Consider the following 22,782-nt stretch of genomic DNA (forward strand, 5'->3'; position numbering starts at 1 on the left):
GAGAAGAAAGAGGTAGCGGGGGGGGGAGAGGATGAGGGGAAAGAAGGTGGGGCGGGGGGGGAGGGGGGAGGGAGGGGGGAGGGGGGGGGGAGGAGGGGGGGGAGGGGGGGGCGGCGGAGGGGGGGGGGGGGGGGGGCAGCTACTAGGCACACAGGCTGATCTCCAAGGCCTAAAGAAAGCGAGGTTTCAAATAGGCACGCCATGCGCTCAAGAAAGCGGACTGATCATGCGACACAGGAGAGCGACAGCAAGAAGAAACACTGGTCTTCTTTTGAGAAACGCTATGGAGGGAGGGAAGTAGAAGAAGGCGCAGACAGAGGTTTCCAGAGTTCTCCACGAGCAGCCGCACAGGAGGCAGCAGGAGCAAGGGAGTTAGACAGTGTGAGCCACAGGGGAGGTGGACGCATTACAAAAAAAGCAGGAAGGAGTAAAGACGAGACGAGATAAGGGCAGAAGGAAAGCGCGAGAGAGTCAAAGGATATGGCAGAATCCAGATCTGAAGACGAGACTCAGCAGAGGACACCGACGGCTTAAATTTGCAATAAAGGAGGCAAATAAAGCGGCATTTAAAGGCTTGAAAAGTGAGACAAGTTGGGGAGGCACCTCTGGCTGCTGTTGCAAGTCCGGTGACTCCAGCAGCTCGAGCTGCTGGTGAACCTTGAGACTGCTCTCTGCGCTACCCATTGGTATTAGTGGGCTTCTTGCTGTCTCTGTCTCTGCTGCGCTTGTGCTGTTGCAAGCGAGAGAGGGCTGTCACTGCCGAGGTTTGCGGAGGCGGCAGCTTTCGCCACAAGAGGGCTAGAGACAAAGGCCTTTCTTGAAACGCGCTGCTGCTTGCGCAGTGGTAGTGCCTGCAAAAGGCAGGCTGCAAGAGCGATTTTGGCTGCCGCTGCTATCGTCTTGTTGCAAAACGATAGCTTGGTCAGCGTCAGCCTTAGGGGCCGTTCGCGTGCCGTGTTAGGCCCCGGCAGGGAGGGGGTTGAACGCGGTTTTGGGAGGGAAGTTGGAGGGGGTGGTACCGGGGGGAGGAGAGACAGAACAAAGGGGAGGGGGGACAGGGTAGCGGCGAACCCTCGCAAAGGCGCTTCTCAGTGACAACGAATCAAGCTGCTGGAGGGCAGGTGCTGGTGATGAGCGGCTGCAGCAGCTGCAGTGGCAGAGCTTGCGTGGTGTGTCTGGTACTGCGGCTGTACACCTGCGAGGCCCCTAAGGGGGCGTGTAGACGTGAAGCTGCCTATCTGCTGCTTTCCGCCTTGCGGCAGGCGTGCTTGTCTTCCCTCCAGCGTGGCACTCCAGAGCTGCGGCGGGGGTGTCGATGGGTTGTGTTGAGCTTGTCTCTAAATAAGTGCCGGTCAGGAATAAAATGTAAGCGGAGGAACACCAGGAAATAACAGAAGCCGCGGTAAGAGAGGCGCCGACGCTTCTGTGCAGCAGCGGCAAGTGCAGCGGCAGCAGCCGGCCCCATGCATGCACAGCTCTCACCCTCCGCTTCCTCGCGAGAAACCTGTTGAGCAGTCCCTTATGTAACCTTCTTCCCGACGTTTCAGTGTGGTTTTGACGCTGTTAGCGGTAGGGGAGCACGAAGAACGCGCCTTCGCCGTTCTTGCATTGCAGGGCTTGAGGATCGAGCTGCCCCCTCAAGGTTTCGAGTTGGAGCTTGCTGCTCCAATCCGACTCGAAAGCGTAGACGCCGCTACACAGAGGCACGCTTTATAGGGCCTGCTGCAGAGAGTCGTTTGCTCCAAACTCCAAATCTCGCTCTGCGCCTCGTCCTTTGAGGACGTCGAACACTCGGCGGACTGCCAGAAACGCGCAAACCCCGGCATAGCTGCCTTCCCCTTGCAGCAGCGACGCTGAGAAACGTGTAGCAACAGCAGCAGCGACAGCAACAGGCGGCTCGCAGGGGATAGGAGGCGCTGGGTGTAGGGGTCGTCGCCCAGAGCCACCGCTCGTTCTCCCTTGCCCCCTGCAACCTTCCACGACTATACGCGTTTCCGCGCCAACAGCTTGCTTTCTGCTTCCCTCCTTCCTTCCTCAACCATTCGACTGCACAAGCGTCAGCATGAAGGTGCGAGTGCTACAGCGCGATGAAGGCGGAGGGGTTCCCGAAGGACCTGGAGCCTTGCACCGCTGTTTCACGAATCGAGATCCGAGACTCCACCCTTTTCAGAAAGTGAGCGAAAATTTTAAAACACGGAATGACTGTCATCTGCCCGCTTCCTCTCCCCCAGCGGCTAGGGCACACAGAGAGAGCCTCCCCGGAGGTCTTTTGTTTTTCGTATTCCGCCTCGATGGCGGTGCCTTGGGGAGTCTGAAGTGAGACAGGTGCTCCTGCAGTTGAGCTGTCGCATTTCGCTGTACACTTTATCCTGACTGCTGTGCTAGTGCTCTCACTACTGCTGCTGTCACTACTGCTGCAGGAGAGGGAGTATGCACGAGCACTGGTGGCAACGAAGCTCTCCAAGATCTTCGCCAAACCCTTTTTAGCTGCCCTAGAGGGCCACACAGATGGGGTCAAGTCGATTGTGAAGGCGCGAACGCATCCTGTAATTCGTGAACTCTACTTGCCCGCAGCGTCCTCTTCCCTGCCGTATATATATATATATATATACATATATATCGGAGGCAGTCATGCACACAGCGTGCCGTAGGCTGCTCACGAGGAAAGAAGCATGCATGCGATGCGCAGCTGCTGCTGTAGCACCTCTTCCTACCGGTGATTCTGTGCGATTTCCATGTGGGTGCTCTTATGGTCTTAGGCGACTATCTTTTCCAGTTCTTGCAACGGGGAGATCTGTGCGTGGAACCTGGCTGGAAAGAGCTGCACTGCGCATATCAAGGCGCATGAAGGATTCGTTCGAGGTACTGCTTGCCTGCATTGCTACACACCGACAACTGCTGTTTTTGCAGCAATGGAAGCAGAAGCAGCCAGGGAGAGTCTTTCCGCCACATGCATATCCGCCGAGGGAGGCGCTTTTGATTTTTTGCGTGCCTCTCAGGTCTGGCGATTTCACCGCGCGATGCGTTTTTGATATCTGGAGGAGACGACAAAAAGATCAAACAGTGGCGAATCCCCCCCCGATCCCGCCTGTCTGAGCTGGACTGTGAGGCTGCAGAAAGACTGCAGACGGATGAAGGCCTCTTGGAGCGGCTGCAAGGCACTGAACTTGTCCACAAACGTGGCATCGATCCAGAAGTGAGCCAGCGTTCCTCGATTTCTCTTGCAGGCAGAGGAGCCCTTAGGACCGGCATTCGCGCGGGTTTTGAATTCGGCTAGACGTCGAGGTGCGGAGTCTGTACCGCCTATTGCTGGGGTTGGGGGGAGCGATTCAAGGATCTTTGAGGCTGCGTGTGCTTGTTTGCTTGCAGCCCGTCAGTGTGTTCACGACAGACTCCCCAGTGACAAGTCTGGATTACCACTGGCGACGGCACCTCTTTGGTAAGCTCTTCATTGCGTGCGTGAACCAAGTCTGAATCGAGAGTTTCAAGCCTCCTCGGGACGCCGTGCCTTTTTGTGTCCTTTCCGCCGCGTCAATAATATGTGCCTTTCTGAAGGCTAGACTTGCCTCTAAAAGCCGCTCGACGGATGAACTTGGAATTCAGGATGTGTTTGCGCGCAGCGAGCACTGGGGAGGCGGTGCAATTGTGGGAGCCCCACAGGTCGACGCCTCTCCAGACCTTCTCCTGGGATTCTGACGCCGTCTACTGCGTTCGATTCAATCCATCGGAGGTTCGTTTACGAGGCTGGCTAGCAGGACAGCTTTTTTTCCAGCCATCTGTCCTGAAGTGGAGTGGCACTATTCATCTGTCTGTATATGCTTTTTAGCCACCCATTTCTCCCGGCCGGGGTCCTCTGTATCCGGTTGAGTAATGCGAGATGACATTCGAACAAACGTCATGAAGGTTCGAATGTGCGCGGAGCGCCAGATAAGCCTTTCCCCGCTTTTTGTGGCTAGGCCTATCCTGGAAGCTGACTGTGCCTTTGTTTGCGAACTTTGCGGCGAGTTTGTTCGCAGACTTCTGTCTTTGCCGCCGGCCTTAGTGGGAACTCGGTCGCCCTGTATGGTAAGGAGTTCTAGGCTTGCATTTTTCGCAACTTGAGATGTTTCCATTTCCTCTTTATTGATCCTGTGTGGCGCTTGGTCTTCTGCCACTCTTTCCCTTGAGGCATCGTCTGTGAGGCAGGACTTACAGACAGCCATTCGTGAAGGGTTCGTTCGTTGGTGCTTCAGACATCCGCGGCAACACCCCAATCCGTAGAGTGCTCATGAAGGTCAGTCCCTCAAACCAGAGCTCACTGCTCATTTTGCTTGGCATAGCGGCTCAGTAAGCTGATATACGGTGATTTGCGTATTGCGATGACTTTCGTTTCTCCGTGCGATCGATACACCTCAGCCGTGCAATTGTGGGTACTTTTGGGATTGCAGATGAGGACGAATGCGATTAGCTGGAATCCGATGGAGCCCATAAATTTTACGGTGGCGAACGAAGACCACAATCTTTACACCTATGACATGCGCAAGCTCAGTGAAGCCCTCAGAGTTCATAAGGATTTCGTCAACGCTGTGTATGCCAAAAACTCTACACCTGAATCCCGACACGTCGCCCCTTCAGCTCTAAGTGTCAGGCGCTTCTCCGTATGGAGCCCTCAAAGGGACCGCAACAGCATCTGAAGATTAGCCGCAGATGCGATTGCAGCCGATGCTGAGGAATGAGAGCTGTAGCCATGTACTGTGCGACAGGTCTACATGGAGTGCAGCTTCCCATAAGCCGCTCCCACGGGTCTCCTAGCAGTACCGTTGGGGTGTCGAGAGTCCCTGTTTTCGTGTTCGTGCCATAGCCGCAAATACTTGAATTGAGGCATTTGTACTCAAGTGCAGATAGTGACGCAGAGGGAAAACAGAGAGCGTGCAGCACATGTGCAGGAAAGAGAGAATCAAGCTCAATCAGATCGAAAGAGAGCTTGTTCACGGTGTCTTGTACTGCCACTCAGACTTGACGTGGACTATTCGCCTACCGGGAAAGAATTTGTCGCGGCCTCTTTTGACGGTACAATTCGCATCTTTAAGGCTGATGATGGCAGGAGCAGAGACATATATCACACTCGACGAATGCAGAGGTAAGCGTTGTAATTTCCTGCTCTCTGCCTCGATCATACTCTCTGCCATTCCTGCGGACGCCCAACCTAAGACACAGGCCTCTTAGCAGCCATACACAAATGCAACAGCTGCGTTTGGGCGTGTTGGTTGTTCCCCGTGTAACTCTAGTTCTGTGTTCTTGGCATGGCGTCTTGCCCCTTCCATGTGTGGTTTTGCTTTCTGCTATTCATTTTCTCGCATCTCCATAGGCATCTGCATCTTATTGACTTATAACTGTTATCTCCCGGGGTCCCTGTGTTGCTGCTTCTGCAGCGTGTTGAGCTGTCGTTTCTCCGCAGACGCGCGATTTGTCCTTAGCGGCTCAGCAGACATGTGCCTCCGCGTGTGGAAGGCAGAGGCAGCGGCCCCTTTGGGCCCTCAAACGTACAGAGCCAGGGCTGCCGTCAACTATAGGAAGACTCTACAGGAGAAATACGGGCATCTGCAGGAAATAAAACGCATTGCGAGGTCAGAGCACCAGCTGAGCAGGGGGCTTTGTGACGGGGGCGTTGCGCAGGTTGGCTTGGTGGGTAGAGTTTGAGCAAGAGTCAGAGGCTGCCGTAGGCTTTGTAGGACTAGTGTGGCAGTATCTGCGAAGCAACGCCAGCTTAGAGAAGCAGGTTTGTGCTTAAAACCAAAACTCCGAGCCGGCGATTCTGCTGCTGCAGACACCATCACGTGCCTAAGCTAATCAAGAAGATTCAGGAAAAGAAGCGGGTAATGAAGGAATCTGTGAAACGCAGGGTGAGTCGTTATATGGAGATCTGCGCCCTCGCGTTGTGGCGATTTAGTCGTGGCTTGGCTTATTTTTTTCACTCTGTAGTGACAGTATAGTGTGGGAGTTTGTATCTCTGGGGCTGCCTATGTTCCCCAGGAGGACAACCGCATTGCTCACTCGAAGCCTGGCCATCACAAGCGCGTTCCTGAGCGCAAGAAGGCAATCTACAGAGAAGTGGAGTAAAAGGCAGACATGGATGCAGGAAGTGCAACGCAGGTCGAAGAGCTTCCAAGGAGAGCTCGTATGGGGATTTGCGTCTCCACGAGATTTTGAACGTGAATTGAATGCTACATGCAAAAGGAGCTAGCTCATGAGGCAGGAAGTCGCAGGCTTCTTTCTGAGGCGGAGCAGACGCAGTGGGAACGCAAGCTGAAAGGGCTTCATGGCTTGCTGAATTTCGGAGAGGGTGAAACGGGGGAATCGTGTTCGTGGCATTCGAGAATGCTGAACGAGCTTAAAGGAAGGCCCTAGAGCGCCCGTAGAAGCCATTCGGAATTCCAGTCTCGGGCTGGGGGGGTGGGGGGTTATCTCTAAGGGCTGGGGGAACGGTTGAGCTGAACGGCGCGACAACCTGCATGTAGAGAGTGTATATGTATATAAGTGCAAAAGCATGTGCAGTGAAAAAAGTGGAGTGCCACTACTCTCAAGGGGGCCATTTAGGAGCTGTTTCAGTCCGAGGGTCTGGCCTTACTGTTAAAGTCTCGCCGTTGATTTCTTCGGTTGGCGTCAATTCCGCCTCGTTGGGGGCCTCCTTTTGTGTCTCAACTTCGCTTTCATGTTCGGCCGAAAAATCAACAGGTCCTGTTCAATCATCAAAGCCCAAGTACGACGGAAGTTGAGCAAAAATATATCAGCTAGGTACAATGCAGCAATGCTATCATCATTCTACCGTTCGCTTGCATCTGGCGAAAGACCGGCTGCTTCCCGCAAGGCAACCGCCCCGTAGAGTGCGTTGGCTGTGGGGGTGGCTGATGGGCTCCCGGATTTGAGTGAGACGCTACACGGCGGTTTATCGTTTCAGCGTTTTCTTCCATCGTTGGCGGCTGGCTAGCTTTTGCTGCAGCGATGGATGTCTGAACACGAAGAAAACAGCCGAAATAACAAGAGGCTGACAATACAGAAACGCGTGTTGTTCGAGAAATCCGCTGCCAAAACGGTTACCAGCAATGCGTCGGTTGCCACCGCCACGCGGTTGTCACCTAAAGGGCAGAAGAAATAACGGAAACGGCAAAGCAGAAGTACAGCATATTTTTCAGAATTGCAAGGAAATATATAATAAGAACGCACTAAGGGCCTCCCGGCGTTCGCGAGCCATTTCCTCGATTTCGCTCTGAGATTGCAGAAGCATTATCTTAGTTTGGGGTCTGCCCGTTCAGAGCTGTCAGAGCGCAACGCACGTCTACTGTTTCTTGTAATCTGCTGGCGAGCACCTGCAGTGAAGCAATGAAAGGTATGCACTTTGACTAATAGAAAAAATCTCAGCGAAAGACGTACCAGTTGGGCTTCCTCGGTTGCCTTCTTCTCTCTGGCTTCTTCGTCGACTCCATCCTGGGTGGAACAAAGCTCGAGGTCAGAAGGCCAATGAGATGAAGGAGTATGACACATACGAATATCCGGAGCTTCATTTCCGGAGGCTCTCGGGGCGGCTGTGTAGCATAACCGCCTTTCCTGTGTTGTGAGAGTTTAGGGGCTTAAGGCTATTGTAAACTGCAGTGTTTCTCTACTTCTACCTTATTTTTTCCTCGTCAGTTGGATTCTGGGAGTGTTCTTTCGCTTGCATGAATCTGCTTCCGTTGTGGCCCTGGTCGCCAAGGATCTCATTGAACATAGTCTGGGATAAGTCGAATGCGGACTGGAATTTCTGTAGGAAGATAATTAGTAGCAGTCTTTAGTAGACATAAGGAAACCAATAGTTTAATATTGATCGGACCTCATGGACATCTTTGAGATCGGTAAAAGAAGTCCAGAGCTCCTCGGCCGCCTCCCTTTCCTCATCGTTGAGATGCTCAAGAGACGGCGGCTCTACCCCAATCTGAGATGAATCTTCATTATCGGCCAAAGCAAAGTAGAATAAGGCACAGAATAGCAAAAGCTTCATCATATTATTCCCTCATATTCCTAGAATATCCCGTGTCTACCAGCGTATCGCACAGATTACACATAATTCAACACTACAAAGACCCACTCAGGTGTACAAACAGCTGGGCCACTTATTTGTTCATTAAACTGCTTTTGTGGCTTCATGTGTGGATTAGATCTCATCTGTTTGATGGACCATTGAATCTGCAGATGAACAATTTATTTGGTCATCAGTGCACTTGCGCGCGGTTCTCCGGTAGTTCGACTATCTTCTTAAGAGCAGGAGAGGGCTTTGTGCTACAGTGCATGTAGTTGCAGCCCTTTCAGTGCAGCAAGGTATCGAAGCGACTCCGCTCTGCGGGTTGTTTTTTGTATTGCTGGGTGGCCCATGTTGTGTTGAACACTGCTAGAGTGTGGGGCCCCGCACTAGTAGCGATGACCAGAAAAATCAAAGCAGTTACGAATAGGGTTTTCTGCACTTCGTCTAATATTTAAAAGTAGACAAGTTGAAAGAAACCCGCGATAACTCTGAGGCTCCGCGGAAGTACCCCCGGGGCTTGCCTGCGGGGGGCCCACACCCGCTCAAAGTAACGTCACTTCCTGGACCATTGGCTCTTCTCCCCGTGTACATCTCTTATTCGGTTTTGAAGATGCAGCGGCGGCCAAATATTCTGGTGACCGGCACTCCCGGCGTGGGGAAAACGACTTTCTGCCAGCAGCTGGCTGAGGATCTCGACCTCGAGCACATAAATGTCGGAAAGTTGATTAGTGACGAATCATTGTTTCAGGAATGGGACGATGAGCTGAAGTGCAGCATTTTTGACGAGGATAAGGTGGCGGATAGATTGAATGAACTGCTTTCCTCGGGAGGTAAACTCGTGGATTTCCACTCATGCGATTTCATGGAACCCTCTTGGTTTGCTCTGGTGTTTGTCCTGAGAGCTGAAACACACATTATTTATGACCGGCTCGCAGCTCGACATTACTCAGAAAGCAAAATTCAGGAAAACGTCCAGTCGGAGATTTTCCAAGTCCTTCTCGATGAAGCAACAGAAACATTCGGGGAAGAAAAAGTTACACAACTGCAAAGCAATGTCATGGATGACCTTACTACCAACATTGCAGTGGCAACACAGAAGTATCAGGCAGCTCTGGGGGTAGCATGCGGCCAATAACACATACTGCAGAGGGACGGTGGGTTCCCACTCGTCGAAGAGAGCCCAGACACAAATCCAGAAGGGGCTTCCTTTGGGGTTCATGCCGATTCATTTCACCTCCGCCGATCTTAAAGCATGGAGGTTCAATTGGAAACCGACACCACACTGCGGCTCCCATCGGCGGCGAGGCCTTTTTATGAGTTCTTCTGCCTACGTGTACGATTTTACCCCTTTGCTGGCTAAGATGTATACCCCAACTTGGTGTAATCTTTCGCAGCATAGTTTTCTTTTAACGTTCCTGCAGTTAATCCTGACCCATTCGGCGCTGCGACACATTCGATGGTTAATTTATACGTGCCACTGCACTTTTCCGGGGCCCCGTGCAATGCAAAACAGCACCCTGGCCTCCCCCACCTGACTGCTTGCCTTTTGACTGGCGAGCAATCAGATGCATCCCATCCCTCATGCAAAGCAGCGTGTATTGAGAGGGGCCTCCAGGTGCAGCAGCAGAGCAGGGACGCGTAACTATCTTGAGAATCTAGCGTTTGGGCTGAGTAATTAGTGGTCTGGAAATGCAAATATATGGTGAGTTGTGCAAAGGCATGCAGATACCAGATGGCACTGGTGTAGGAGTTCTGCATCATTTTCCTCGGTGCAAGTTAAGCTAGCTTTACAGCAGGTTCAAAACGATCTATATAAATAGACAGCACTACGGTGGACAATTATATGTGTGCATTATCGGCTTGTGTCCTGTATGCATACGCGCCGTGATGCATGTATACTATTGGACACAATGCGTATACAGCCCCTGCACATTCTCAGTTTTCATAATTTTTAGCGAAACCGTCGATGCGTTTCTATCTTGTGCTCCACTGGTGTTTAGTCCTGCTCCGCGATGGCGGTGAGGTGGGCCTCGATCTCCTGCTCGGATAGCCGACGGAAGTCTGGTTCTGCCTTAGATACCACTCCCACTTCAATATCCTCAGCCTTCAGGTCCGATGCCAACACCTTAAGAAAGACGACACAACAACGCAGAAAGGAACACGACTACGCATATAATACGGCACTCGTAGAAGCAGAAGGGGGACAACATGATACATGAAAAAAAAAGACTTCGGCGGAGGGCGTTGAAAGAGCATTGAAGTTTCCCGGATTGCGACAAGAGATCATAAAGAGAAAGATAGGGACGCCTCAAACAAAAATTGAAGTGAACGCGAAACCACACCAAATAATACTTTCCTGATAGATATGTGCCAACACATCATGAACCCCCCATACCAGAGGCAGCACAAAACAGCATTCACGCCTCTGATAGTTGGTGCCTGAACCACACATGGTGCACTCTGAATAGAGGCGGTGCGGTCTTCAGGGTATACCCAAAACCATGCAGCTTACCTGCTGAAGCGCTGAAATGGCAAGTCGGATAACTTGCTCTGGTGTTTCTGTTTTCTTCTTCTTGAGGAGTTTTTCCAACAAATTGTTGGCCTCCTGCTCCTTGGCTCCCGAAGCGCATGCACGATAGCCCGCAACGAAACCCGCGGGGTCGAACTTAAAGACTTGCGGTCCATCCTCTTCGTCGATCGCTATTATGACGCCAGCTGTATTGCACACACACAAGTGCAGCAAGCCACGGAGATCTCAAACCCTCCATCCCATGCGAAGATCAGCAGCCACACCTGAGGGGTGGAAGCATGTATACATATATATACATATATATATGCATATATATATATACATACATGTGCAAGGCTTGCCTTTGTTGAGGGTTTGTAGTGTGTAGAGGGACTTACTGCATGCATGCAGTCGCATGTACGCGAACTGGGTGTAAACTTGATTGAGATCGGCCAGCCTTGTGGCTAACGCCCTTGGGGGCATACTGTATCCATATTTGTAGGCGAACTCTGCAGCTTCTTGCTGTGCCCTCACGGCCATAGAACGGCAGTCTGCCTGAATGCCAATGAGGCTGCTGCCGATGCCCTTTGAAAGCGAATACACGGATGTAACGTACGAGCGGTCGAGCAGTTTGTCTTGCTGGAGCTGCTGCTGCCCCACCTTTCTCTGCACCACTAGACATGCTGCATTTTCTCCCTTGATCGCGATCGAGGTCAAGTTGCAGTTCTTCACCGCCTTTATCGCGTACTCCACCTGGTAAAGGTTGCCATCGGGGGAGAAGATTGTAATGTGGCGGTCATACATCGCCTGCCCTGAGCCCCTCGCCATTTGCACTACACGCACACGAAAATTCTCGGCGTGCTGGACGGTTGTAGTTTCTGCAGTTGATTTCTCCGGGGATGCAGGATATATCGCCACGATCGGACCTCGTATTGCCTCCGCAGCCAGCGATAACGCCGTTGAATCGGTGCAGTATCCTTGTGGATGTCGCTGCGAACGACGTTTGGCACAAAAAGAGATTTTTGCCCCAGGGGCTGTTGCTGCAAACCCCCCTGCTGCTGCTGCTGCCACCGTTGAACCTGCAGTGAAGTGAATGTTGCGACAGCAGGACTGTCTTTGCTTAAGGCGTCAATCGGTGCGGAGGAGGTATCGGCGTATAACGGCTTAACAACGGCGGCTAGGCAACAGCACGAGCAGCAGCAGCAGCCGTAGCAGAGGCCTTTGGGCAAGCGGCGACGGCACCCGCACAGAGCAACGGGTAGAAAACGTTTCCAGGATAGCGTCTGTAACAATAAACACACAGCATTCCATCGGCAGATGCATCATCAGAGGGGCCAAGACAAGTCCAGCTCGCTTAGATGCCCCTGCGGGATACACAAGCAGCAGCACCAGCAGCAGCCGCGCTGCATGTCTGCATGTCTGCAGCTGCCGACACTCCCCCCCGCAGTGGCACGACTTGTAAGATCCTGCGGAGAAATACATTTTTTTGGTGTCTTGTCCCTCCTCGGTTCCATTGAAACTCACCTTCCCCGGCAAAACACCAAGAACCCTGCGCGCTACCCCCTCTTTAGCCAACGGCGCGCAGACGCATCTCACCAACGCCAGCAGCTCCGACAGCAGAAGCGACACCTGCAAGAACGGCAACAGCTGCAGTGGCCGATGAAACAGAGGCCCTGCACTTTAGAGAGAGAGAGAGAGACAGGGAGAGAGAGAGAGAGACAGGGAGACTCGTTCTGATGGGCAGCAGCGGTCTATAACCTGCAGCACTTCACGACTTTCCGGCAGCAGCAGCAGCGACAACGGCAACGGCAACGAAGGGCTTTCCAGGAGCGGCGACAGCAGTGAGGATGGCGCTGTGTCTCTTGCACCTGCTGGAGTGTGTGCTGCTGCTACTGAATGCTGCTGCAGTTCTGAACGCTGAGCGCTTCCTCAGGAAACTCCGGCTGCACTCAGTGTCTGCTGCCGCTGCGGCTTCTCCTACTGCAGCAGAGGAAGGGGGGTGGCGCATGCAAGTCGCCCTGCTGCTCTTCTCCATCCGCACTTATCTTAGAATACCCCTCGTCGCAGCGAACGTCGTGGTTATCGTCTTTGAGCTCCTGTTTGGCTAGGCCCCTGCACCTGCCGCGACTGTACAGTTTCTGCTGCCTGTGCATGTGGCTAAAGAGACTGATGGGAGCAAGGCGCTGCCTCGAAAGCATCACCATCAGCAGCAGCAGTGTCGATAGGCAATGTAACAACAGCAACAGCAGAAACAACAAAGCCAACCGAAATCACGATGGCGAGCTCTGCCTTCAAAGAGCAGCAGGCCGCTGCTATCCAGCGGCTGGTTGCGGAATACGTGGAGCATCAGTTTCTTCGTGTCTTGGATATTCCTTTGACGAGCAACAGCAATGGCAACGGCAACAGCAATAGCAACGGCAACAGCAATAGCAACAGGAGTCGTGCAGACGACAGCGACGCGGCTGTGACGGCAGACAACAAGAAGAGAGCCGTTGATTTTATGATTGAAGGGATTCAAAATCATTCCTTTGGGGTAGGTGGGGCACGTCCAGAGACGGAGGGACGAACAGTAGCAAAATCAGCAACACCATCGGTGGCAGCCTAAGCCTGTAGTTAGTAGAAAGGCTAGGCTGCGCTACTCCAGTCGAAGCCAGTGAAAGGGAGTCTTTTTGTTGATGTGTTATGCAGACAGTGGACGGAGCTGCCGTCCTCGCGGAGTTGCAGCAGCTGCAACAGCAGCTAGAAGTGCAGCAGCTGCCCTTACATGCTGCTGCTCTTCAGTCTGCATGCGCGGAGTTTGTGGGTGGAACGCGAAGAGGCGGCGAGGACGGCGGCAGCAGGCGTGTGCAGCAAATGGATGAAAAGTGTGGAGCGCTGCTGCTTTTGCTGCATCTCTCAAAGGGCTTTTTCTCGGAGAGAGAGACTGTTGGCAGCAGTTCCTTGTTGTTTTTGCAGCACAGCCGTCAGGTATCTCTTGCTGTTGCTATTGCTATTGCTATTGCTATTGCTACTGCTGTTGCTGTTGCTATTGCTGTTGCTATTGCTACTGCTGTTGCTATTGCTGTTGCTACTGCTGTTGCTATTGCTATTGCTATTGCTATTGCTGTTGCTGTTGCTATTGCTATTGCTGTTGCTATTGCTGTTGCTATTGCTGTTGCTATTGCTATTGCTATTGCTACTGCTGTTGCTATTGCTGTTGCTACTGCTATTGCTATTGCTGTTGCTATTGCTGTTGCTGTTGCTATTGCTATTGCTACTGCTGTTGCTATTGCTGTTGCTACTGCTATTGCTGTTGCTACTGCTGTTGCTATTGCTGTTGCTATTGCTGTTGCTGCTGCTATTGCTGTTGCTGTTGCTATTGCTATTGCTGTTGCTACTGCTGTTGCTACTGCTGTTGCTACTGCTGTTGCTATTGCTATTGCTGTTGCTATTGCTACTGCTGTTGCTACTGCTATTGCTATTGCTACTGCTGTTGCTACTGCTGTTGCTGCTGCTGTTGCTGTTGCTACTGCTATTGCTGTTGCTGTTGCTATTGCTGTTGCTATTGCTGTTGCTATTGCTATTGCTGTTGCTGTTGCTATTGCTACTGCTATTGCTATTGCTGTTACTGTCGGGGTAGGCGACCTGACTAAGAGCATGCATCAGCCTCTTAGGGGGTTTAAACGATTGCGGTTTGTGGAGATCCTCTTTGTTTTTTTCGCTATCTCTCTCTCTCTGTCTCTGTCTGTCCCTCTCTTTCAGCGTGCTGCTGCTGCTGCCGAGGAGCAGCAGAGGCAGGAGGCAGCGGCCAGGGCAGAGCTGCTACAGCTGATGCATCAGCAGTCTCAGGAGTATATGCTTTCTCCCAGCGTCAGCCGCAGCAGCAGCAGCGCGAGAAGCAGTCACCGCAGCAGCAGCTGCAGCAGCGAGAGTAGCGACGGTGCATGCGTGCAGCAGCAGGAAGCAGCTAGTCTTTTATCCTTGTCCCTTCGGATAGGCGTTGCACCAAAGAGCGAGATGCAGCAGCAGCAGCAGGAGGAGCAGCAGCAACGGCTTGTGCAGGTACTACAACAGCAGCAACAGCTAGTAGAGAGTCAGCAGGCGCGCCGCTTCCACAGAATGGCTATCCAGCATCTCTCTTGGAAGCACCAAGAGCAGCAGCAGCAAGGGCCAGATCTCATGCGTCTCGAAAAAATGATATTAGAGGTAGGGGGGTAGTCTTGGTGGTGACGGTACTGATACTGCTGATACTGATACTGCTGATACTGATACTACTGATACTGATACTGATACTGCGGATACTGATACTGCTGATACTGATACTGCTGATACTGATATTGATACTGCTGATACTGATACTGCTGATACTGATATTGATACTGCTGATACTAATACTTATACTGCTGATACTGATACTGCTGATACTGATACTACTACTGCTGCTGATACTGATACTACTACTGCTGCTGATACTGATACTACTACTGCTGCTGATACTGATACTGCTGCTGATACTGATACTACTACTGCTGCTGATACTGATACTACTACTGCTGCTGATACTGATACTGCTGATACTAATACTGCTGCTGATACTGATACTGCTGATACTGATACTACTACTGCTGCTGATACTGATACTACTACTGCTGCTGATACTGATACTGCTGATACTGATACTACTACTGCTGCTGATACTGATACTGCTGATACTAATACTGCTGCTGATACTGATACTGCTGATACTGATACTACTACTGCTGCTGATACTGATACTGCTGATACTGATACTACTACTGCTGATACTGATACTGCTGATACTGATACTACTACTGCTGCTGATACTGATACTACTACTACTGCTGATACTGCAGCTGTTAGTGGGTGCGAGGCCAAAAGATTTATGTGTTTTTGCGTGCAGCAATTGGAGCCGCAGATCGGCAACAGCAACAGCAGCAGCAGCAGCAGCAGCGAAGCGACTATAGGAGCAGGGCAGCTTGCTCCTCCCCCTTTTCGCGTAGTTAGCTCCATCTCTGACAGCAGCACTCAGAGCCGCCATCGCCTTGTACGGGAAGTTCAAGTTGCTGTTTTCATACTGGGGGTGTCTCTGTCTGTCTGGCTAGCTGTCTGTCTGGCTGTCTGGCTAGCTGGCTAGCTGGCTGGCCTGCATTGCCGCGTGCTGGTGTTTCTTGCGACAGCGGTAGCAAAAGGGCTTTGCACGTTGCGTGTTTTCTGCTCGGTGTCTTTTCTGCGTTTTCTTTGCGCTTCTCACGGGAGGATGCACCTGCCTTTGCCGATTTTCCTCTTGATGATGGTGATTGTGATGGTGTTGCTTGCTTGCTGCAGGTTAGCGAGGCGTGGGTGATTGAGCGGCTGCTTGTGGCACTGGGAGCTGGCGATGGCAGTCCGCTACTGCAGCGTGTACGACCGTTGTGCAGCTTCAGGAGCAACAGCGGCGAGCTGCCTCAAGTGCTGCAGATAAATGGCTGCCTGCGGCTGCTGCATCTCTCAGCTGGTGCCCTCAAGAATGCGGTGGGTGCCTTCCTCGCAGGAGCTTCGGCAGTCCTCCTGCTGCATTTGCTGCTAAGCCGCGCATTTGCTGCTGGTACGTCGCTGCAGGCGTTGCAGGAGCAACTGCACCAGCAGAAGCAGCAGCAGCAGCAGAAGCAGCAGCAGCAGCAGCAGCAGCAGCAGCAGCAGCAGCAGCAGCAAGGGCGCTTGCGCCGGGAGCCCGTCCCTATAGGCGTGGCAACGCATGCAGCCGCTGCTGCAGCGGCCGCTGCAGCAGCGGCTACCGAGCGGCAGCAACATGGCTTGTTGCCGCGTTCTTTGGCGGAGTTGCTGCTCGATCAGCCTCGGCAACAGCAGCCTCAGCAGCAGCAGCAGGAGGCGACGAAGGGGGGGTGGGGTCGGTGGTTGGAGCAGCAGCTACGCCCTGCACAAGGTCCTTGGAGTCGCAGTCTTGAGGCTTTTCTTTTTGCTGTGCAGCTGCTGGAGCGGCAGTGGACGGCGCAGCTGCAGCACATCCGGCTGCTGCAGTTGCAAGCGCTTCATGAGGAGTGGGGATCTGCATGCGACACATACGACGCGCTGCAGCCTTCTGCAGCAACGGCAGCCTTGGCGACTGAGGGGCCTCTCCCTCCGCTGCCTTGTCTGAGCGAGGCAGGGAGCGCAGCGCGACACGCCTCCCCCTCCACTCGTCCCCCCACGCTGTTGTGGCTGCAGCAGCAGCTCAGCGGAGGACTGAGCTGCTGGACGGAGACGGCGGAGATTCTAGAGGCTGCTCTCAACGCGGCGGCATCCGACTGCAGCAGCAAGACATGTCCACTCGACGCGTCGGCAGTCACGGGGGCGCTTTTGCGGCTGCTGCTGCAGCGGCTGCAGCACGCGGAACTGCGCGGCGATCTGGTGCAGCAAAAGCTCCTTCGCTTCCTGCTGCTGCATGCGTCAGCCCCCCTGCTGAAGCATGTGGACTTGCTGCTGTGTTGCGGGAAAAGCTTGGACGGGCAGCAGGAGTTTCCCTGCGCAGATGCGACTGCAGCCGCGGCAGGCTTCGTACGCAGCAGCAGCTGCTGGTGGGGTGTCTTGCGGCAGTGTCTGTGTGACGCGGCAGTCACTGGAAATGCAGTGGCAGTGGCTGCAGCCTTGCGAGATGCAGCTGGAACGCTGCGGCGAGATGCAGGGGGGTCGAGGGGAGAGCAGCAGCAGCAGCAAGAGCTGCAGCTGCTGCTGAACGACTGTCCATACACGGCTGCTGCAGCAGCCGCAGTGGATGTTGCAGGTGGAGAAGACGGCTTCTGCTTGAACATCACTGCTGCGCTTTTAGAGCTCGCAAAGGCTGAGCAGCAACAGCAGCAAGCAAGGCAGCAGCAGCAGCAAGCAAGGCAGCAGCAGCAGCAAGCACAGCAGCGGCGTGCTGCAGAGGCAGCAGCATTTGACACAAAGGGCCCCAGCAGCAGCAACAGCAGTAGCAGCAGCACTTCTGAGCTTGTGTTGCTGACAGACTTTTTGCAGCAGATCTACGAGCATTTTCGGAGTTGGCATTCGATTCCATGTTGCGAATTGCGACGGCAGAAGCAGCGGCAGCAGCACGCAACGCGTGCTGTAAATGCAGTGCTCGAGGCAGGGGGGCATTCGCGTCTTGCGCTCGCTGCAGAGGAGGCCGACACCTGCAGCAGCAGCCTCAAACGCTGCACGAGCGGCAGCGAAAGCGAAGCAGAAGATGCCGCTGCATGCGCGTTCTTGCTGGCTAAGGCAGACGCCTCTCCTCGGAGTTCTCGACAGCAGCACGTGGCGCATCGAGAGGCGAGATCGGAAGCGCAGAAGGCAATCCTGCAGCAGCTGGAGCTCGTGCCTACAACTCTGCAGCTGCAGCACTTGCTTGTGATGCCTCTTCGGCAGCTGAGAACGAGTGGACGGCATCTTTTGCTGCTCGAGACGCTGCAGCAAGGCTTTGCTCTTGAGCGGATCTCAGCACTGCGCGCGCTCTTCTCACTGCAGGTACAACAGCTGTTGTTGTTGCTGCCTCTTTTGCGTCTTTCCCCCTTTTCTCTGCCCCTGAGTGAATGCGGTCTAAGGCTCATGCCACCACTCTAGAGAGTCGGACACTCCCCGTTAAGGCTGCTGCTCTTGCTGCTGCTACTGCTACAGCGAGCGCGTCTTATTGCTGCTCTTACGTGTGTAGACACCTCCTCTTTTCGTGCAGGTTGAGCCTTGGCTGCTGCCGGTGCTGCGGCTTCTCTACGGGAGGGCAGACGCCCCTCTGGCACACGTCGATCCTCTTTTGCTCAACAGTTTGCTTCAGGAAGCATTTGCGAGCAGCAGCAGCAGCAGCAGCAGCAGCGGTATTACCGAGAGCAAGCGGCAGCTGTTGAAGGCACTGGAGGGTCCTCAGACGGCTTGCCAGCAGCAGCAACAGCAACAGGGGAAAGACTCCCTCAGCAGAACGCAGCAGCCTGCGGCAGCAGCATTGCCAGGGCATAACGAAGGCGTTGCGTGGCAGTTGCACACCCGCATGCGCGCAGTGCTACGGGATGTAAGTGGCGATTCTGAATCTGTCCACGACAGCAGGAGGGGGAAGCAGAGCAACAGGAGTAGCAGTTTGACAGCAGGGGTAAGGGCGGGGTATGCCGCTCTGTATGCGGATCTCTTTTCACTGCAGCGGCAGCATGCAGCACTCAGCGAAATCGTGATCTCCCTAGAGGAAGCTCCAGAAATCCTCAAGACGGCTTCCCAAAGAACGCTCTCCTTCTCCTGCATGCAGGTCCGTGAAGCATCCCTTAGCCGCATTTGTTTTGCCGCTGTTGCTGCTGTTGCTGACGCCGATGCTGCTGCTGCTGTTCTTTCGGGGGCGTTTGTGTGTTCGGCTGGTGCTGCCTGCATGTATATGGTAGAGTGCTCGCACTCATGCGGGGTGGAGGGAGGTGAGGGGAAGACACGAGGGAGAGTCTCCTGTCTTGCATCTGCCTTGCGTTATGAGTTTCTTCTCCTGCCGCAGCTAAAGCAGAGGAACCTTCGAGCTGGCATTCCGACTATTCTGCCTGAACAGGCCCTTGCAGCTGCTTCAGCGATTCTTGCATTCACCTTGGAGCTGCGGCGAGCTGCTCTGGTGTCTGAGCACCTCCCGGAAGTTTCCCCTGTGTTGGCTGCTGCATTCCAGCAGCAGCGGCGAGGCTTCAGCGGCGCTGCCAGCAGCGCAGTCCTCGCTCAGTTCTATGGAAGAGTGCTATCAGCTAGGCACGAGCTGCTGCACCTGCTGCACGGGATGCATGCATATGCGGGTCAGTGTATCTACGCAACGGAGGCGCCGCTGCTGCGGCTGCTGCTGCAGTGCAGCAGCACGGAGGAGCTTGCTGCGCGGCATGTGCAGCACCTGCTTTTGCTGCTGGCTGTGCTGCTCGTTCCTTTGTCTCCAGAGGCAGCAGCGGCTGCCGAATCGGATGCAGCAGCGGCAGCAGCAGCAGCAGCAGCAGCCGCGAGTGGTGTTGGTGGGGTCACTGCAGCAGCAGAAGCAGCTGCAGCAGGTGTCATCCCCTCTTCACCCCTGAGTTTCGCCTTAAATGCTGCCGCAGCATCACACATTCTCACTTTGCTGAGAGCACCTTTGCAGTTGCTGCATGTCTTGCGGCGTGCAACGGCTGCTGCAGGACTGCAGCAGCAGCCTTTGTTGCTGCTGCAGCAAAACGATCCCCTCATGGTAGACTTCTCGGTGCCTGATGCTGCAGAGCAGCAAGAATCGCAGCAGGAGCAAGAAGCATGCAGGAGTGCGTCGCAGACGCCTCGAACTCCCCGCCGCTCCCTCGAGCGCTTCGACAGCAGCAGCCACAGCAGCCCGAGGGAGCGCATGCAGCAGCTGAGGCTGCAGCCAGTCCTAGGATCGGCTGCCACTGCCACGATACGGAGATGCATGCAGACTGTAGAGGGTAAGTGCTGACTGGTGTTGTGCCGAGGCTTCTCCACAGAAAGACTCTCGCCGTCTTCCGTCTTGCCGCAGGGTGCTGCCGCAGTGTGCTGCTGCAGTGTGCTGCTGCAGGGTGCTGCCGCAGTGTGCTGCTGCAGTGTGCTGCTGCAGTGTGCTGCTCACGGCGGGCGATCAGCAGCATGCACTTCCTACAGGTAAGAAGCTTGGCAAAGCGAGGCCTCTGGAAGCTCGTGAAGATTCCACTGCTTGTCTTTTGCTGCAGCAATCCACTTCAACGCGCGGCGCGCTGGTGTGGCAGTTGTTTGCCTTGCGAAAGCTGCTGCTGCAGCACTGCCAGGGACTGGGGAGGAAGACATTCATGACAATCCACGTGCTGCAGCAGCAGCAGCACGCGTGGCTGAAGAGTGTCACCACAGCTGCTACAGCAACCAACAGCAGCACCAGCAGCTACAGGCGGTGCCGTGCGCCGCCACTGCGTGCCCACAGGTAGCACAGAGACTCGCGCTACTCCTGGAGGCCTTAGACGGCAATTCCTTCTACACAAAATTGCTAGCTGCAGTGGTGCCCAGCTAGCTAGCTACCAGCTGCAGTGCTGCGCAGTGAGCTAGCTAGCTACCAGCTGCAGTGCTGCGCAGTGAGCTAGCTAGCTACCAGCTGCAGTGCTGCGCAGTGAGCTAGCTAGCTACCAGCTGCAGTGCTGCCTAGTGAGCTAGCTACCAGCTGCAGTGCTGCGCAGTGAGCTAGCTACCAGCTGCAGTGCTGCGTAGCTAGCTAGCTACCATCTGCAGTGCTGCGCAGTGAGCTAGCTACCAGCTGCAGTGCTGCGCAGTGAGCTAGCTAGCTACCAGCTGCAGTGCTGCGCAGTGAGCTAGCTACCAGCTGCAGTGCTGCGTAGTGAGCTAGCTACCAGCTGCAGTGCTGCGCAGTGAGCTAGCTACCAGCTGCAGTGCTGCGCAGTGAGCTAGCTAGCTACCAGCTGCAGTGCTGCGCAGTGAGCTAGCTACCAGCTGCAGTGGTGCGCAGTGAGCTAGCTACCAGCTGCAGTGCTGCCTAGCTAGCTAGCTACCATCTGCAGTGCGTAGTGATCCGCAAGAGCTATGTAACGCGCAGCCAGTTGCTGCAGCACACGCATTCGTTCTTCTAACGCTTTGCCGCAAGACGAAGCTAGGCGCAGGGGCTCCCTGCTGCTGCGGTGCGAATTTGCAGCCAGCGTATATACAGTGTGCATTCGCAGGTCGTTGCTGCATGCATCTGTCTGCATGCAGCGTAAAGGGCTTGCCCGCAGAAGCGGTCGGTAGCTGTGCAGCGGAATTGTGGCAGCTTAGAGGAATACAGCACTTGCCTGCGCAGCGGCCGGCGGCTGTAGGAAACTCCTACGTGCAGTTGCTTAGTGGGGTGTTGTTTGGCAAGGCTGCAAGGGAGTTTAGGGGTGTTCCTACTCGAGTTGCCCACACGAGGCAGTGCAAATCGGTTTGTTAGAAAGCAATTGACAAGGCCCCTGACCTCCGCTGCTGCATACGCGGGAAGGCGGCGTGGCAGGAGCGCAATCTCGCTTGCTTGCCCTCTCGCTCTCTGTCTGTCTCTCCTTCTCTGCCATTGTCGGTTGACGGGCTGGAAGCTCCTAGGCAGCAGAGGGGCTGTATGTATACCTTGCCGCTTTTTACCGACCAGGGAAGCCACCTCCCTTTGGGTGATTCTACCGGCGAGCTAGCTAGCTAGCTGGCTCAAGGGCCTTCTGGAACCGATCGCCTCTTAAGTCCACCCCAACAGCAGTTCAGTGCAATCCTAGCAGCAACTGTGCTGCCCTCGCCACGGCTATGTGGCGACTGCCGCAACACCGCATGCTGCTAGTTCACCTCGGGGCGATGTTTGTAGCAATTATATGTCAGGAAATTGCTGCGATAGCGAAGCTTCTGCGTCGTGTGACGTAAGACTCCTCCTGTTGCCTGCGCAGCAGCACAGGGGTTCACGAGCAGCCGATTCCAGAGGGGCGCAGAGCAGGAAACGCATGCAGCACCATGATTTTACGCTATCCTCTCTACTTTCGTGCTTGCAGATTTTTGCGTGCTCGCACAAGCACACAAAAAAAGCGCACAATTACACACAAAAAACAACATATACGCAAAAAAACATACATACACACACACATACATACCTGTAGAGCAGCATCCAGTTCTGCAACCGCTGTCGGCTTCGCACCAAAAGCGATGGCGACAACTCGACCAAAGTAAGCGGGAGATTCACGCGCCTTCTTGATTCTGTGTCGCAGGAATATCAGCAGTGGTAGCGGCAGCAGTATGCATCTGCAGCCGCCGACTTCGTCCCATGCTGCTGCAGAGAGGCGCGGCTGCTGAATACATCTCGTCAGCCCTGAAGGCTGTGTTGTGCGCACCAGCCAACTTTGCAGCTGCATCAGTGGAGGAATCATGAGCAGTCCGAACGGCAGCAAGCGTGTAATAAGAATTGCACCTGGCATTACCTGAAGGCAGTCTCTCTGAATCCAAGATCCCTTACTTCCAAAAGGCTGCCGTGATGCTTCGCAATGATCTGCTGTTGCTGCTGCAGCAGCTGCTGTAACTCTGCCCTCCCCACCCGACGCGAGAGCAGTATGTGCAGCTCGTAAAACACCATGGTCGATGCTCAGGCTGATGCTGCTCTTGCTCCAGAATCTGCAGTCCGAGAACGTATTGCTGCTTTCCGTTTGTGGTAGCAGCTTCAAGAAGAGCAACTTGGTGCTGGTGAGAGACTCAGGCACACTGGGAACGCTTTGCGGAGGGCAGTCGCTGCTTACGTTGCTGCTGCTGCTGTTGCTGCTGCAGCAACAGCAGCCGCCTTAAA

General features: G+C 54.3%; 5 protein-coding genes across 5 annotated transcripts; 3 read left to right on the plus strand and 2 right to left on the minus strand.

The window, feature by feature from the left end:
• The first annotated feature begins 2,062 nt into the window (after positions 1 to 2,062).
• LOC34623241 (DDB1- and CUL4-associated factor 13) lies at positions 2,063 to 6,099 on the plus strand. The gene is made up of 13 exons (XM_026338248.1): positions 2,063 to 2,173; positions 2,421 to 2,546; positions 2,760 to 2,862; positions 3,000 to 3,196; positions 3,370 to 3,439; positions 3,621 to 3,730; positions 4,017 to 4,065; positions 4,233 to 4,273; positions 4,428 to 4,567; positions 4,994 to 5,119; positions 5,412 to 5,606; positions 5,807 to 5,882; positions 6,013 to 6,099. Exons 1-13 carry the CDS (start codon positions 2,063 to 2,065, stop codon positions 6,097 to 6,099), a joined length of 1,431 nt encoding a protein of 476 aa, XP_026194033.1.
• A 2,546-nt stretch (positions 6,100 to 8,645) lies between these two features.
• Positions 8,646 to 9,170, plus strand: LOC34623243 (adenylate kinase isoenzyme 6). The gene has a single exon (XM_022736372.1). The coding sequence runs from the start codon at positions 8,646 to 8,648 to the stop codon at positions 9,168 to 9,170; it is 525 nt and encodes a 174-aa protein (XP_022591436.1).
• An 861-nt stretch (positions 9,171 to 10,031) lies between these two features.
• Positions 10,032 to 12,579, minus strand: LOC34623244 (proteasome subunit alpha type-6-A). The gene is made up of 5 exons (XM_026338249.1): positions 12,320 to 12,579; positions 12,141 to 12,217; positions 10,943 to 11,623; positions 10,548 to 10,750; positions 10,032 to 10,160 (listed from the first exon to the last, which is right to left on the minus strand). Exons 1-5 carry the CDS (start codon positions 12,577 to 12,579, stop codon positions 10,032 to 10,034), a joined length of 1,350 nt encoding a protein of 449 aa, XP_026194034.1.
• Positions 12,580 to 14,540: 1,961 nt separating this feature from the next.
• LOC34624617 lies at positions 14,541 to 20,517 on the plus strand. The gene is made up of 8 exons (XM_026338250.1): positions 14,541 to 14,609; positions 14,679 to 14,729; positions 15,870 to 16,184; positions 16,257 to 17,684; positions 17,865 to 18,023; positions 18,229 to 18,786; positions 19,021 to 19,945; positions 20,207 to 20,517. Exons 1-8 carry the CDS (start codon positions 14,541 to 14,543, stop codon positions 20,515 to 20,517), a joined length of 3,816 nt encoding a protein of 1,271 aa, XP_026194035.1.
• Positions 20,518 to 21,379: 862 nt separating this feature from the next.
• On the minus strand, positions 21,380 to 22,575 carry LOC113147493. Its single transcript, XM_026338251.1, has 4 exons — positions 22,424 to 22,575; positions 22,100 to 22,202; positions 21,801 to 21,890; positions 21,380 to 21,562 (listed from the first exon to the last, which is right to left on the minus strand). Exons 1-4 carry the CDS (start codon positions 22,573 to 22,575, stop codon positions 21,380 to 21,382), a joined length of 528 nt encoding a protein of 175 aa, XP_026194036.1.
• Positions 22,576 to 22,782: the final 207 nt, after the last annotated feature.

The sequence above is a fragment of the Cyclospora cayetanensis genome, unplaced genomic scaffold, assembly GCF_002999335.1.
Source record: "Cyclospora cayetanensis isolate NF1_C8 unplaced genomic scaffold, CcayRef3 CcayRef3_contig_242, whole genome shotgun sequence".
Taxonomy (NCBI): domain Eukaryota; phylum Apicomplexa; class Conoidasida; order Eucoccidiorida; family Eimeriidae; genus Cyclospora; species Cyclospora cayetanensis.